Below are 15,689 nucleotides of genomic sequence, written 5' to 3' on the forward strand. Positions count from 1 at the left end.
TTAGGAATGTTTGATTTAGTAGGATATCAGATGTTTATTATTTCTAATATTCGGATAGTTATTTTAGATAGTATAGATGTATTGTATTTAAAAAATTAATAGTATTTTATTTTAGATGTTTATTTTTTAACTTATATTTAATAAAATAAATAGTCCATTATACACATTATACCCATTAGCTCCCAACCGGATTTAAATTTAAAACCCACCAGACACCAACACCCACTTGACGCGCTTAAGGGTAAAATGGTCTCTGCGTACGCCAGTGGGGGTGAAATTGTCTTTTAGTTGTTGATGTTCGGATAAAATCGTCAACTCGCTACACAATTCTGTTAATACAGAAAAACTTAGATGGCAAAAAGGTAATTCAACAAAAACACTTTTATATCCAAAGTGGGGACCACCGTCCGTCCCCACCCCACCCACAGCCACATTTTCAATTGGAGAAAAAGAATAAAATAATAAAATAATTAAATAAAGAAACTTACAATATTTAATCCTCTTTAATATTTTAATTACCCCTATGAATATCTACCTCTATTTCTTTAAATATTTTAATATAAGAAAAATTTAATTTAATACATCTCTTTGGTTTCTTCTTCCTTTGTTTTCTTTCTTTTTTTCTTCTTCTATGGAATTCACCTCCGTCTCTTTATCTCATGGCTTCTTCGCTAATCCAAATTTCCTCTCTCTTCACCCTTCTCTCTCTCTAGAAATCCGTTTTCTCGTTTTCTTTTCCGTTAAGGTTCCCTCGCATTGCTGATTTGTAATTGTGTCTCCGTTGATTCGCTTCGTTATTCTATCCAATTATTCTACGCGGTGAGTTAATTTTTCAGTGTCTCTCATTATTTTTTTCAATTTCCAATTTGTTGTGTTGCTCTCTTTTGCTTTTGTTCTTGGCTGGTAATCAAATTGGAATGCAGCTTGAATTAAGCTTTTTGTTTTTGTTTTTGTTTTTTTGTCCCCCCCGCTTCTTTGTTAATCGGTTTGTTTTCTGAGAGAATGAGATTCTCTTAATTTTTTTTCATACATGATTTTAATTCTTCGGTTTTTGAAAGGATATATTTTTTATGGATAGATTATTATCAAGGTAAATTTTTTCTTTCTTATATTTACTTTTGCTTTCAACCTTGTAATTTTTTCTTAAAAAGTTTCAGTATTCTTTGGAATCAATTCTTTGGTTTCATTCGCTTAATATTTTTATTTATTAAATAATTAAAATATTTTAATTTATTAATTTATTTATTTTTTGGGATCACATGATAAGTTGGCCAATGAATTTTGATTTTGTTGGTTTGAATTGAATAAATTGCATAATAGAATAGCAAAGTGTATGTAGATATTGTTAAGATCAGTGTCTTCAAGGGAAGATCTGCATTTTTTCCTGATGAAGGTTCTCTTTTTATTATTGTGGGTTGATTGATTCTATGAGCAATAGTTGACTATGAGGTGATATATTTATTATTGAGATTTTGTAAAGTGACATAACATGATACTATATTATATGGTGATACTGTATTTTCCTGTCAATATATTGTTTCCTTGACGTTCAAGGGAGCTAATTTCTGGAGTTTCAGAGAAGAACTAACCTTTTTTCCCTCTTGACTGCAGCTTATTGCCCGCTTCCGATAACACGGGCTCGATTTGAAGTCAACATGATCACAATGGATTTGCCTATGATATGTCACAGTCAACTGGGGTTCTGAGGTTCGCAACATGTTGATAGACTGCTTGCTGTTTGTGAATGAATTATTCGACGAAGAATGGATTGTTGATGATATTAGATGCTTTATTGTCTACAAATCAAGTGCCAACACTGTGTTGACAGTTAAACATCTCTTCATGGAGTCTTTTCCTATCTCTTTGAAGTGTTATTGGTTATAGTGTTGTAATTCTAATAATGGAAAGGTTGGTTTTCTTCAAATATTTTTTTCCCCTTTTATTTTCTGGCTTACGTACTGTAGCTGGAGTCTCAATTCTATTTGCAGTTCGGCACATTAAATTTTTTTCTGTCTTTTTCTTTGTAGATACAAAATTTTGAAAGAGCTTGGAGATGGTTCTTGCGGTCATGTATATAAAGCCCATGATACCAGAACTAATGAGATTGTAAGCATCTCGATCTACACATAGTTCTTTCAACTTTAGTATGTTCATGTAAATATCCTTCAATGATTGCATTTAATTTGCAAAGTTTCATATGTCGAGAAAAAATGTTTCTCTTATTTCAGTGTGTCTACTTTATAAGATGATGATGCTTGACTATTCAACTTCTTCCATTGAATAGCTTAAGCTTTTAGGAGAGTTGTTTTTGGCACAAAGACACACACAAGTCCTTCCTCTAACTACTAATTTTACACTGGAGTGAGGATTTGAGTCTTTAGTGAGCACTCTAAGTAATTCCTATTGATCATAATGAATTTTCTTTCTATAGTTCTCTTATTTTTGTAGGTTGAACCATGTTAAATACTGTGTTCATTTCTTTTCTCTGCTTTTCCCGTTTGTACGCACTATTAGTATTAGCAACTGAACCACTTTGGAAGATAATTTTTGTGCTGACATATCTGTGAACATGCCCAGAAAAAATTGGAGTAGACTCTTTGAAACTGTAAATTTGTGCTGGCAAGTTTGACTTTTTTTTGAATTGAATAGTTCATATCCATACACTGAACATGCATGATTGCATACATTCACACACATATGCATTAGGTGTGTTTGGGAAAGCTGACATGTTAAACTTATTTTAATAATCACTTATTTGTACACTTTCTTTTTAAAGAATTTTTTAGTACCCGATTTCATGAGAATTAAGTTACATTTGGATAGTGCAAATCAAAAATAGTTTTAAGAAAATCAGTTTTTATTGTATTGTATGTAAAAAGCTGGTTTTATATGGTAAAATTGCTAAAAAATATTTAAAATGATTGCTTATCATATTATTTATATTTGATACTTTGGGCTGATTAAGTAGAATAATGATTATTCTGAACTAACATGGTTTTAATCATAAGTTTCAAAAAGTTGCTTAGCATGAATAATTACTAAACAAATGTGTATAAAATGTCTAAAAGCCAATAGAAAGAAAGCTTTGGCAGAGATCCCGGTGGGTAGGTATTAAAAGTGAAGAAGTGGCTTTTTTCATTGTCCTTGTGTAAATGGCAATAGATTACATTTGTTATTTTTGAATAACTTTTGATTCTATGCTTTTGGTTTTGTCTATTAGGTTGCTGTCAAAAGGTTGAAAAGAAAGTTTTGTTTCTGGGAAGAATACACAAATGTAAGAGAAGTTAAGGTATGTGCAACATTAAACTTTTTTTGTTATAAAGGTGGCTTTAATTCGTTTTTAAAACTGTAATAACAATTTTGCATTTAAATGTTAACATTTCTCCACTGAAGCACATTGCATTCCTTTTGCAGGCCCTCCGTAAGATGAATCACCCAAATATCATAAAATTGAGAGAGGTTATAAGCGAGAATAATGAATTGTTTTTCATTTTTGACTACATGGTAAGTAAATAAATAGTTATTCTTCATTGTGTGTGTGTGTGTGTATGTGTATATATATGATCTATTTGCCATATTATATTCTTTTAATTTTGAATTATTTATTACTTATTATGTAAGACCAGAAGATGATATGCAAAACGGATATATTTTTATTATGAAAAAGTTAAAAGGATAAAAATTGATGGAGGAGAGAATGGGAGGATTACAAATTGAAGGAAATGGTATTGTCTGAGAAATATTCTTCTATAAAAGATTGTTGCCCATGAATTGAGGACGTCAAATTAGTGAATGAATGAATTACCTAAAATCAATAATGATACACTTTGCTTGTAAGATGCAATAGTGTTAGTGTGTTAATGGGCTCCTTTTGCAAGAAAAATATTTTCTGGAAAATTGACCCTATATTATTTAATGAAGGTTAGATGGAGGACTGTATTACCATTTTTCTTTACCAGCTAGTTCTTGACATTAGATTTCATCTTTTCAGGACTGTAATCTTTATCAATTAATAAAAGACAGAGAAAAGCCCTTTTCAGAGGAAGGGATAAGGCGCTTCATGAAGCAAGTGCTACAAGGACTTAGCCACATGCACAAGAGAGGATTCTTTCATCGGGATTTAAAACCTGGTAAATCATGTAATTCCATTTTTGTAAATCTTGTGGTATACTGTTGAGCACTTGAGTTTAAAAAATAATAAGGGTTTTGATTTAGTATTGATGTTTTCTTCTAAACAGAGAATTTGCTCGTGACAAATGATGTTATTAAAATTGCTGATTTTGGCTTGGCTAGAGAAGTATCGTCGATGCCTCCTTACACTCAATATGTTTCTACCCGGTGGTGAGTCTCTTTTGTTTCATCATTTTTTCTGCCTTTTTTCTGTAAATCAAATTATCTATGCACATATTGGGATTTGGGATTAACATCAATAATTTTGGGTCTGGCTGAAGTACCTAACTTTTTAGAAGATATTTTTTATTTACTTTTTTATTAAGATCATTTTCTTGGGATTTCAGGTACCGAGCTCCTGAAGTTTTGTTACAATCCCCATGTTATACTCCTGCTGTTGGTAGGCATTTGTCTGCTTTTGAATTTAGGATTTAATCCATTTTACGTTTGTTGCAATCCATAGATAGATTTTTTATTTTATTTTATATTTTCATTTTGTATGTGGAAGGTTTCAGAGTGTCTTGGGGTTAGATTTTGGGAGCCATCAATAGTGACTCAAAATGGTTTTGGCAGGAAGAACTACTCTTGGGGTCTCCCAAAAAACTAACACAAACACTCCATTTTCTGGGCACAATTTGTTGAGCCCATTACTTATGGCTAAATTGTTAAGGATGACTTATTTGTAGATTCCCTGTCAATTGTATTTGCTGTTTATCCAGCTAAGGTTTTATGTGATATCCACCTCAGTTTTTGTCTCCTGCAATTAAGGTGGTATTTTTATATTTATGAACAACACAGATGGTTCTTACATTCCCATATTTGAGAGGAAGTTATCACAATTAATTTTTGCGAATTATTGTTGCTCGATATCCATTCATTGCTGGACAACATTATAATTATTAAGATTCTTGGAAATCAATCTCTATAACTTTGAAAATACATATTTGGAAATTCAAATCTTCCTCTGAAGTCAAAGCTTTTGTTTTCACAAATGCATATTCAGACCTTCACTTTCACCTTTGAAATTACACATACCCCTGTATCTACGAATTGACTTCTGTGTATTCAAATGGACATATTACATTGATGTTCATAATTTGCATAGTTAAACTTATTTGGCATTTATGCTATCAAACCATAGATGATATTATTGTTGTTTTTCTTCTTGAGGTAGTGACTAATGAATAGAAATCATTTTGCAGACATGTGGGCAGTTGGTGCAATATTAGCTGAGCTTTTCACTTTGACCCCCATATTTCCGGGTGAAAGGTATATTATTTTACCTTGGACCCATGCTGTTTCACTATGTTTGTCGTGCTTTTATTTCTGCCTCGGTTTCACTTTCAATAATTTGAAATATTTGGTTGTCGCTGTGGAGCATAATAATGAAATATTCAATATTCCTGATTGTGATAGCTATTTATTTATGGCAATGATTTTTATAGTTAAGGTGTTTTTAGATGCATTTTTTTATATCAAATGTTCTTTGGTGTGTATGTATTTCTCTCTTTATAAAGTCGTATCTTGGCATATATGTGAAACTTTCTTCCATTGTAAGTTATAGTTGATATGGTAACTAAAATCTTTTTCAAAAGAATGAATTGTTTTGTTTTGTCATGTTGTGCATTTCTATAAACAATCTGTTAGGCTTCTATTGGTTCTTACAGAGCTCTTTTTACGTCATTGATAGTGAGATAGATCAAATGTACAAAATATACCATGTTCTTGGTACCCCAGATTTAGCTGCTTTCCCCATGGGCACAAACAATTCTCTGCTGTTGGAACTTGTAGGTCATGAATTTGTAAGTATTCATGTAAAATGAATCTGGTTGTGTAATATTACTCAAGTTTGTCATATTTTTTTATTTCATCACTATTTCATGATTTCTTAATTTCCCTAATGGTTTGGGCAGGTTCCACCTATGAAGCTTTCTGATATCATTCCAAATGCTAGCTTGGAAGCTATAGATTTTATCTCAGTAATTTCTTGTCACTTTGTGAACTTTACAATACTGAAGTTTATGACTTACTGTTGACACTGTTAATAGTGCTATCTGTTAATATTTGCTGCATTGCAAATTCTGTAGCAACTCTTATCATGGGACCCATCAAGAAGACCAGATGCAAATCAGTCATTGCAACATCCTTTTTTCCATGTAACCCCCCCCCCCCTTCTCTTCTTCCTCCTTTTGGAAGTCTATTGTTTTTTTACTTTGTGATTCATTTTGCTAATATTTACTGCACAGGTTGATACATGGGTTCCTTCTTCACTTCATGCCCGCGATCCACTTGAGCTGAAGCTGAGTAGCAAGAGTGAGGCACTCCTGTTCTCTTTCTGTCTTAAATCCTTCCTTTGAACCATTTTTGTTTGTTAGATAGATGCCATGTATATTTGAACATATTGTTTATTGTTCTCCTTCTGCTCAATTTACAGGGGCAAAGCCAAATCTTGAGCTGAAACTGCAGGATTTTGGCCCTGATCCCGATGATTGTTTTCTTGGCCTGACATTAGCAGTAAAGCCTAGTGTTCCAAACTTGGGTAAATACTATTCTAATAATTCATATAACAACATTGAATATAATCAGTTGGGCTAAGTCTTTCTTTTGGGTCACCCATTTTTTGGTATAGCAGTAGCATGTTTGGTGTCGTTTATTTAATAGATGTTTGCACAGCAGAAATATCCCTTGTTTCTAAATATTTTTGCTGGTTTTTTCGGTCAGTGTGCTAAGTTTGCTTTCAGGTCTACGTTGTGCTTTGTTGGTAGGGAAAACAACCATGCATAAATTCTGATGGATTTTTATAACCTCGACCTTCCTTAGTTTTTGTGTTGTTCTTCCGAAGTTTGTATCAATTGTTACCAAAGCCTTCTACCCTTGGTTGTAAATTAGAGTTCCGTTGGTGTATGCCTGAAAGCTGTTGATGGATTCGTGAACATTATGCAGTTCCTGATTCTGCAGTTATCATGGAATGTTAAGATCCTATAGCATATGGAACTTGAGTCCCTCATGGTTTCCAATGTGGTTACCTGGACTTGGAGTCTATTACTTTAGACAAGTGATTGCATTGCCTTTCTTTGAGCATTCTAAATGAAATTTTACATTTTCTTAGATGAGTGATTGAATAAGACTGTGAGAGTATATCAAGTAAAGACTAAAGGGATGCCTTTTTGTTGTATGTGCATTTATCTAAATGAATGCCAGTTAAAGGTGATATACTTAGCAATCTAATTACTGATTGTCACTTTTATCTACTCATGATAAATATTAACCAATGAGATTGCTGTTTTTTGTTTTGTTTTGATTGCTCAAGTTTCTGTATTCTATCGTGAGAAAATATTATAAGTTTCTATGTTTACTTACTCTCCTGATAATTATTCAGTTTACAATATTGAATCTATGTTGTTTTCTATATCATGACCTCTTCCTTTGATTTGAACTTTTGGTCCTTATTGCCCTCTCAATTTTCTTCATCCTCTCCTTCATTTTATCAATAGTAGACATGCCAAACCATTAATATTGCCACTTCTTGCAGACTTGGTTCACAATGTTTCTGAGGGCATGGGAGAGGTTGGTGCACAATGCTGTAAATTCAGGAGCATTGCATATTCTAGTTTTATGTTATAAGTTATGATCCTAATACCTGAGATAATTATCTATATTTTGACTTTTATGTGATATAACAAAATGCAGAATATGCTCTTTTGCTCGGATTTTAAAGATCACTCAGACCAGTCAGGTAATTCTTAGTTTCTGACCTATATTAAAACTCATAATTTCATCTTTTTATAGAGAAGATACCAGTTTTAACATTTGAAAAGCTAGATTTGCTTATTTCAATTTTTTGGAAAGCTTAGTTGGTTCTGTTAGTTTCCTAGTAATTGAACCCCCATAACTGTATTTTTAAAGGGTGTATTTTTTTTTTAATTCTCTTGATAAAGACAAAGTAGAAACTAGAAAGTACCAGCATGGACAAAATTTCTTCTCTGAAAACAAGTGAATCCTGTTATAATCAGAAAATAGAAAAAGAAAACAATTGAACCCCTTAACCTTATTAATAATGGTGGCCAAACTGAGGGAAACTAAAGTAGTTGCTCATAAACTCATAATGATACCCAAGACAATCATATACAGCAAATAATTGCTTAGTTTCTGTATATACCATCTTAGGTTTCCCGTGAACTAAACATGCCAAACCTAGGTTTGGTTGTTGGAAATAGGCCACACAATTGAAAGATTAAACGGCTCTACTTAGTACCAGTAAGTAGTAATTAGATGTTACTAATTGAAGTATTAGATGCCGATGGATGAGACATGAAATTTCTACTTTAATCTCGATTTTTTTTTTAAATATAAAAAAGAAACATTTACCAACTCTTCTCTTGTTAATAACGAGTTATGGTTATTGTGTGATGTAGTATTTTGGACATTGTTATCTCCTGATCAAAATGGAGTTCAGAATTCAGCAGAGACATCATTGTCATTATCATTGTCATACAGGTAAGTTCTTTTATATTCATTCTCTTTCCTCGTCGGTCATAGGCAGTAATATTGATTCTTTGTGGAGTTCTTCATTCGTCATGTTTGGAAAATCCTAGGTGTGCCAACTAGATCAGTTTCCTTTGATGAGGTTTTACAGGTTTCGGTAGAAAGAAAGAGGCTACATTTTGTGGCAATGTGCTATATATTCCACTATGGCTAGAAAGCAATCTATGAACTTTTAATGATAGACCTGGAAAAGCTGTTGTTTGGGATAGAATTAGGCATTTTCCATCTATATGGTGTAAAGCATATGGGTTTTTTTGGTTTAGAGGAACTCTTTTCCTCTACCCCTTTGTATTGCTCCACCCTCGATACATTAAGGAAATTCTTTCTATGTGTAAACAATCTCACTGTAGACATGATACATAATAGGGTACAATGATTGTTTGATTCATGTAGGTGATTCTACCTAGTAGGATAAGGCTTTGTTGTTATTTTGAAAAAAAAAAACCCGCTCATATAAACTTGGTATAGATTAATGATCTGTAATTTTGTCTGTTGTCTTTTCCGGCGACAGCTCCGTGCAGCATTCGCCAATTGGAGTTCCACAATCAACAGGATTTTCCTTCCAGCCTATGCAGCCTAACATCTTAACCACACCATTTTTGGCTTTGTCTTCCCCATTCCAGCGTGGGCACTGCCTTTGAATGATTGATTGAACTTTGATCGTCGCCGTTTCATCTTCTTGAATCCTGATATTGCACATATTGGTTTTCGTTTAGCTAATATATTGTACAGCTCTGTGTAGAACTAAAGATAGTTTACCCTTGTCATGAAATTGAGTGTAAGTACTGAACTATATTCTACAAAGATATCTGACTCCATTCCTTAATTGTAATACTGAAATTCGAACTTGATGTTATAGAACTTGAAATAGAGAATATGAGGAGGACATGAAGCATAACTTCTTTCCTCCTTCTGTCATTTTTTTTTTGAAACATTGTGTTCATGACAAATATTTACATCTGAAAGTGTTTGCATTAGAATCAGAAGAAAAATTTTACCGGGTGCCACTAATTTTACTTGGTGAAAAAACTTATTTACCCCATTTTCAATCGGACCAGTTGGCAGTTGGTGCATCTGTGGAGGTCAATGGAAGCGGTTTGCGTCAAATCAACTGGTTTTTAATGGGTTTGACTATGTTGATTGGTTCAGTCTGACCTAATTCTGGTTTTAATAGATTTGACTGCTGTTGATTGATTTGGTCTAATCTGATTCCGATAACTACGACCACTGGTTCTCATGGTTAACTAAGAAGACCATTTTTTTTGTTTGATGCTTAGTACAACCCGATTTAGATGTGAATCAGTCGGTCTAGATCCAGTTTTGATGAGTTGTAAAATGATGTAAAATATGATGACTTGGTATTAGTATTGCCTTCATGAATGGGTGAAGCATTATTTCCAAACATATTTGACAGATTTATGACTAATCTGTCCAACTCCTAACAGTCCGAATTTGCTTAGCGGACTAGTCAGCTATCCACTAGACCAACTAAAATTGGTAAGGCGTCAATTTGTTTAACTGATGTTTTTTTCTATTGTTAAAATAAGCTTAACAGCCGTTTTACTGCGGTTGATATGTTCAAGACGTATATTCAGTTATAATATATTTAAGGCTTTAAGCTGATCACACTATATATATTTATCGATATCCAAACGTACACGAGAATGGTGGAAGGAAAAGTTAAAGATTCTTGAAGGCTTGAAGCCATATATACAAAAAGGCAGGGAAAGTGGGCGAGGGAATTGGAACTTGATTGCATGTATACCTAACATATATATAAAGCGTTATTCTTCTCTAGCATGTACATAGACATATTTATCAATTCAACCATCATATGTATACGGCAAAACTGAGTCACTAAATATATATTTGTGTGTGTATATATATAAAATTAAAAATATTATTTACATATTAAAATTAATTAGTAAAATTAATTATTATATATTTGTGTATAAATATATATATATATTGTTTAATTTATTTTTAATATATATTTTATTTTTTAATATTTATTTTATATTAATAATTGATTTTAATATACATATAATACGGTTGATTTTTAATATATATTTTTTATGTATAATTGATTTTAAAATTAATCTTTTGTGTATATAATATTTTGTTATCAAACTATTTATAAATATTAATACAAAAAGTTGAATAATCACATGTTATTTAAGCCAATGAACTATAATTAAAATGATATAATCTTTTTATTTTAAAAGTTTTGGATTCGAACTTCCCTCCTAACTTTATAAAAAAAAAAAAAACAGGTGTGACTGAAAAAGTCCAATATATATATATATAAAGAGTTTCACCAAGAATGTCATTAGTTACGCGATAAAGGAATTTTGATTTTGTCTCATATGAGAAAGTCTAATCGTCCAGCATTAATTTAAATAATCTTATATGTAAATAATAACTTATATATATTATTGTCAGTGGAATTTTGAATCAAGAATCTTTAGAATGGGTAATAATTAAATTATTTACACTAGTTACAAATTGAGATTTTAAAAATTTCGAATTTCGTCAATCTAACAACTAAACTAATTAATGTTATCTTGAGAATCAAATTTAATTATCAAAGTTTAGAAAATTTAAATATCAATATATATAATCTAATATTCAACATTTAATTATATTTTTTATATTATACGTCGCAATAAATGATGTGATAAAAAATAAATAAATGATGTGATAAAGTATCAGATTACTTCTAAGTCTTTTGAATTTATATGTTAAAATGTCTCAATTTAAAGGTTAAATTGATAAAATTCAATATATATATATGACAAAGAGACAATAATTTTAATGTAAAAAAAAAATCTTGACAAAAAAAAATGTTGCTAACATGTTATTCCATATACTAGACGATATTCAAATTTTTGACATTATTTTTTCTAAAGTTAGGAGTGAGATTCGAACCCGAAACCTCTAATATATTATTCCATATACAATATGAGATTCAAATTCTCAGAATAAGGAGTGAGACTCGAATCTGAAACCTCTATATAAAGATAGAAAGATTATGTCATTTGAGTTATAGTTAGTTGAAAAATTCTCGACATTATTTATTTAGATGGACTAATAAAATTACATATTTGCATTTTAAATATATTAGATAATTAGGTTTTCTATTTAAGGACCTACGAGGCTACATAAACTTAACTAAGCATTTCTCTCAAGTCCTTTGTATTATAGCATTTATTTCCTTCTTTTCTTTCTTGTTTTGGTTCTCAAGAAATGACTCTAACTGGTAAAGAGAGTGTTGAACTTGGGATCCAGACACCTGCTGATAAGTTCTTCAGTTCTTTGGTGAAGCAACTTCTCGATTTTGAAAGCGTTTCTGATCATGTTCATGAGGCCAAGCTTCACAAAGGTGATGGCCATAGCATTGGTTCCGTCAAGCAATGGACTTACACCATGGGTATATATGCTAATTACTAATTATAATTAAATAGTAAAATGTTTTGTCTTCACACTCATCACTTTTAAGGGGCTCCTTTTATCGTTTAAATTTTTGTTTCTGGATTAGGTTCTTTTCAAAATGATCGTGAGAGATTTTAATTTGTGCCACCTTTCATTTGTTATTAGTTTAGTAATAATTTATTAATTTTTATTCATCTAGATCTAAGATAAATTTAATGAAGGATGAAAATTATTAGATATAAACTAATCATATATCTCAATTTAATAACCAAAACTTTTAGGATAAATAATTTGTGATATGATATTAAGGCTTTTATAATAAATTTGTAGTTTGATCCTCACGTTCATTTTCTCAATAAAATAGAATTTCAATACCAGATTTATGAGTATTTACGCTTTATTTTTAATAAAAAAACTCTTGTATAAAATATCTTTTTTCTCCCATGTTTAAATAATATAACTTAATTTACTGTGCAAAGTAAGTCAAATAGAATAAATTACCAATGTTTTGCATGTAATTGTTATTAGTTACTACGTAACTTTTCATTTATAGCTTATATGTGAAATTTCCTTAGAAATAAAGGTTACTAAATCAAGGAGTTTATTTTCATATATTGTTGGTGTATTCAGTTATTTAATTATATTCAATTTTTTTATATGATCATCCACATCACAGGTATAAAAAGTAATTATTTTTAGGATAAAGTATTATTGTGTTGTCTCTCAAATTAAATGACAAAGGGTCCCCAATTGTTTTTTCATACTATTTGTACCCTACTTGTTAATTGTTATTGATGTGGATATCACTAATTGCTTATGATCAAAGCACAGATGGAAAGGTAGCAACATGCCAAGAAAACTTTGAAGCCATTGATGAACAAAACAAAACTCTCACATTCAATCTCTTTGGTGGAGATGTTAGTCCACAGTACAAGACCTTAAAAGCCCATTTAAAAGTGATGGATAAGGGTAACAGAAGAGGTGCCATTGCTAAATGGACTTATGAATATGAGAAGCTTAGGGAAGATATTGCACCACCATGTGCCTACTTGGATTTGACAACAAAGTTTACTAAAGATCTTGATGCTTATCTTATCAAGGCATAATACCAAATTAAAGAAACATTAATGTGAGAGTATTATATTATATAAATAAATCAGTTTGTGATGTGAAAAAAAAAAATAACAAAGAAAAAATGTGTTTAATTTTTCCTCCCTATATTGTGATCTTTCCCATCAAATAATATGTTCAAATATGTGAGAAGCTTGTAATAGACGTATAAATAAGTGATTGTTGTATGGCTGTAATAACTTATAGAGTATCAACCACCACTTAAAAAAAAGAAAAACACTCCTCTGGTAATAATAGACAACTATAAGTAACCACCAGCCCGATCAACCAATGTCTTTGATATCATTTGTTGGGTTATACGGTTGGAAACTCTCGATTACAAAGAGACTTGTAAAAAAAATTAAGTGAGAAAATACAAGATGAGAAAACGTTATATCTAACACAATCTTAAAACATCAAGTTAATGTGTTTCACATCTTATAAACTCTTTACTTATTTTCTCTTATGTGGGACTAATTCTTCCACTACAAAAAAAAGTTGAGAACCGTTGGATTTACCCGCGAATTTAGCATCGATAATTAGCGGCAGATTTAGCGATAAGTTTTGCGTCGGATATAAGATAACTTAGATTTCCCAAAAATATTTACCGTAGGATTTTACATTCCGACACTAAATCCAATGGTAATTAGTGGTGCGAAATATAATTTTGTTGGTGCCACAGTTACTAACAAATTTATCGTCGGATTTTGCCGATGGTAAATCGATTTAATGAAATGATGCGTTTCACCAATTTATCGTCGGAAAAGCCGATGATCAACTGGTTTAAAATTTAAACGCGAACCTCTCTCTCTCTCTCTCTCTCTCTCTCTCTCTCTCTCTCTCTCTCTCTCTCTCTCTCTCTCTCTCTCTCTCTCTCTCTCTCTCTCTCTCTCTCTCTCTCTCTGCTGTTGGAAGAGGTGCTGTCGGCGTTGCCATCACCTGTCGGCATCGCTGTCACCTGCCAGAGTCTCTAGTATTACCGTTGCTGGATGTTGTCATCGTTGGAGCTGTCGGTCACTGCTAGGGAGGTTAAAAATGCTACTGTTGTTCTTGGTGGCTACTGTCGTTCGTGTCGCCGTCACTACTGGTACCACCACTGCTCCAGCATTCTACAATCATTATCAAAGATAAATTTGTCATAGTTTTTTAATTTTATTAAGATTTTTATGTGATTTTAGAATTTTTTGTTAAATAGTTTATAAAATTATTGATTATACCAGTGTAACGAAGTTTGTGATTAGAATTTGGTATTAGTTTTTTTTATTATTTTTCATATTTTTTGTGATTTTAGGATTTTATTATGTATTTTTTCAAATTGTTGATTAAATTATAGTAATAGAATTTGTGGTTAGGATTTAGTTTGTGGTTTTTAGTTTTCTCAAATTTTTTTGTGAGTATAAGATTTTGTTATGTACTTTATTATTAAATTATTGATTAAAATAGAATAATGTAGTTTGTGATTAGGATTTCTTATGTTAATTTAATATAAATATAAATTATAATTAAGTTCATGTAAATTAAGTAGAGTGAGATTAAGAGTGTTTGACTTTGTGTAGTTTTTTGAATTAATTAATTTCACCCAAACGTTATTGTCAGATTATTCCAATGATAACGTTCACCAAGATTCATTTTCATATTTACCATATTCCGTCATTAAATCTAACGATAATTATTGTCGAACGAAAAAACTTTGACAGTAATCATTTACTGACGAAGTTTATATTGGCTAATGATTTTTTATGATAAATCTGACAATAATTAGCGTTTTTTTTATAGTGTTTATACTTGTCACACTTACTAATCAACAAATATAGCGAATAAAGAGTTAAAATTTATTTAATCAACAACTAAGAGCCCATAACAAGTTCAAAATATACATCCCCCCTTTTTTTGGTGGAGTTGTCATGAATAACATAGTAATTCTCTTTTGCGAAATTATCTGTGTGTTCCGAATATCAATGTCTTGGTGAAATTAGATAAATTCCATAGATGAAATATGTGAAGTTTACCCAACTGATTTTGAGTTGTTGTTATGGACGATTAGGAGGCAGAGGGCAAGATTCTAGAGGTGCAGTGGGTATGTGGGATTCCGAAATTTGAGAATTTTCAAATTTAGTGAATGGACAAAGCGGAATAATGCACAAAGTGAAAATATTATATATTGTATTTTTGTATGTGGTCCTTATTGCGTAGCGGAAAAATATGCTTTTTGGGTGTGTAGAGTTGTCTCATCTGTAAGATTCTATTCAAGTTCCATTACTTATAATGGAAGCTTCTGCAGTAATGTTGTGAGCATTGAATATGGAAAAGGAGCCAATGGATTATTGGACTAAATTTTCCCAGCATTAGATTGTGCGTAAGTTGGAAACATACAAATATACAATTGAAGAAAAGAATGTATACTTTTTGGTGTATGCCGTTTGTTAAGTTTA

The 15,689-nt window shown here is 31.3% G+C and overlaps 2 protein-coding genes across 2 annotated transcripts; both read left to right on the top strand.

Moving 5' to 3' along the window:
- The first annotated feature begins 373 nt into the window (after positions 1–373).
- Positions 374–9,647, top strand: LOC112775435 (serine/threonine-protein kinase MHK). Its single transcript, XM_025819042.3, has 18 exons — positions 374–819; positions 1,612–1,908; positions 2,028–2,106; positions 3,221–3,289; positions 3,415–3,504; positions 3,992–4,130; positions 4,239–4,341; positions 4,518–4,570; positions 5,373–5,439; positions 5,861–5,972; positions 6,084–6,149; positions 6,258–6,326; positions 6,417–6,483; positions 6,605–6,709; positions 7,703–7,737; positions 7,861–7,906; positions 8,586–8,667; positions 9,227–9,647. The coding sequence occupies exons 2-18, from the start codon at positions 1,901–1,903 to the stop codon at positions 9,354–9,356; spliced, it is 1,320 nt and encodes a 439-aa protein (XP_025674827.1). The 5' UTR covers positions 374–819; positions 1,612–1,900; the 3' UTR covers positions 9,357–9,647.
- A 2,113-nt stretch (positions 9,648–11,760) lies between these two features.
- On the top strand, positions 11,761–13,362 carry LOC112780011 (MLP-like protein 43). The gene is made up of 2 exons (XM_025824360.3): positions 11,761–12,145; positions 12,979–13,362. Exons 1-2 carry the CDS (start codon positions 11,962–11,964, stop codon positions 13,251–13,253), a joined length of 459 nt encoding a protein of 152 aa, XP_025680145.1. The 5' UTR covers positions 11,761–11,961; the 3' UTR covers positions 13,254–13,362.
- The last annotated feature ends 2,327 nt before the right edge of the window (positions 13,363–15,689 follow it).

This window comes from Arachis hypogaea, chromosome 19 (genome assembly GCF_003086295.3).
Source record: "Arachis hypogaea cultivar Tifrunner chromosome 19, arahy.Tifrunner.gnm2.J5K5, whole genome shotgun sequence".
NCBI classification, from domain to species: Eukaryota; Viridiplantae; Streptophyta; class Magnoliopsida; order Fabales; family Fabaceae; genus Arachis; species Arachis hypogaea.

Bases quoted from the DNA above. Each gene is read 5' to 3' on its own strand.
- LOC112775435 (XM_025819042.3), top strand. The intron at 2,107-3,220 runs GTAAGCATCTCG...TTTGTCTATTAG, and splicing joins ATACCAGAACTAATGAGATT to GTTGCTGTCAAAAGGTTGAA. The intron at 4,342-4,517 runs GTGAGTCTCTTT...TTGGGATTTCAG, and splicing joins CAATATGTTTCTACCCGGTG to GTACCGAGCTCCTGAAGTTT.
- LOC112780011 (XM_025824360.3), top strand. From the start codon at position 11,962: ATGACTCTAACTGGTAAAGAGAGTGTTGAACTTGGGATCCAGACACCT. The intron at 12,146-12,978 runs GTATATATGCTA...ATCAAAGCACAG, and splicing joins GCAATGGACTTACACCATGG to ATGGAAAGGTAGCAACATGC.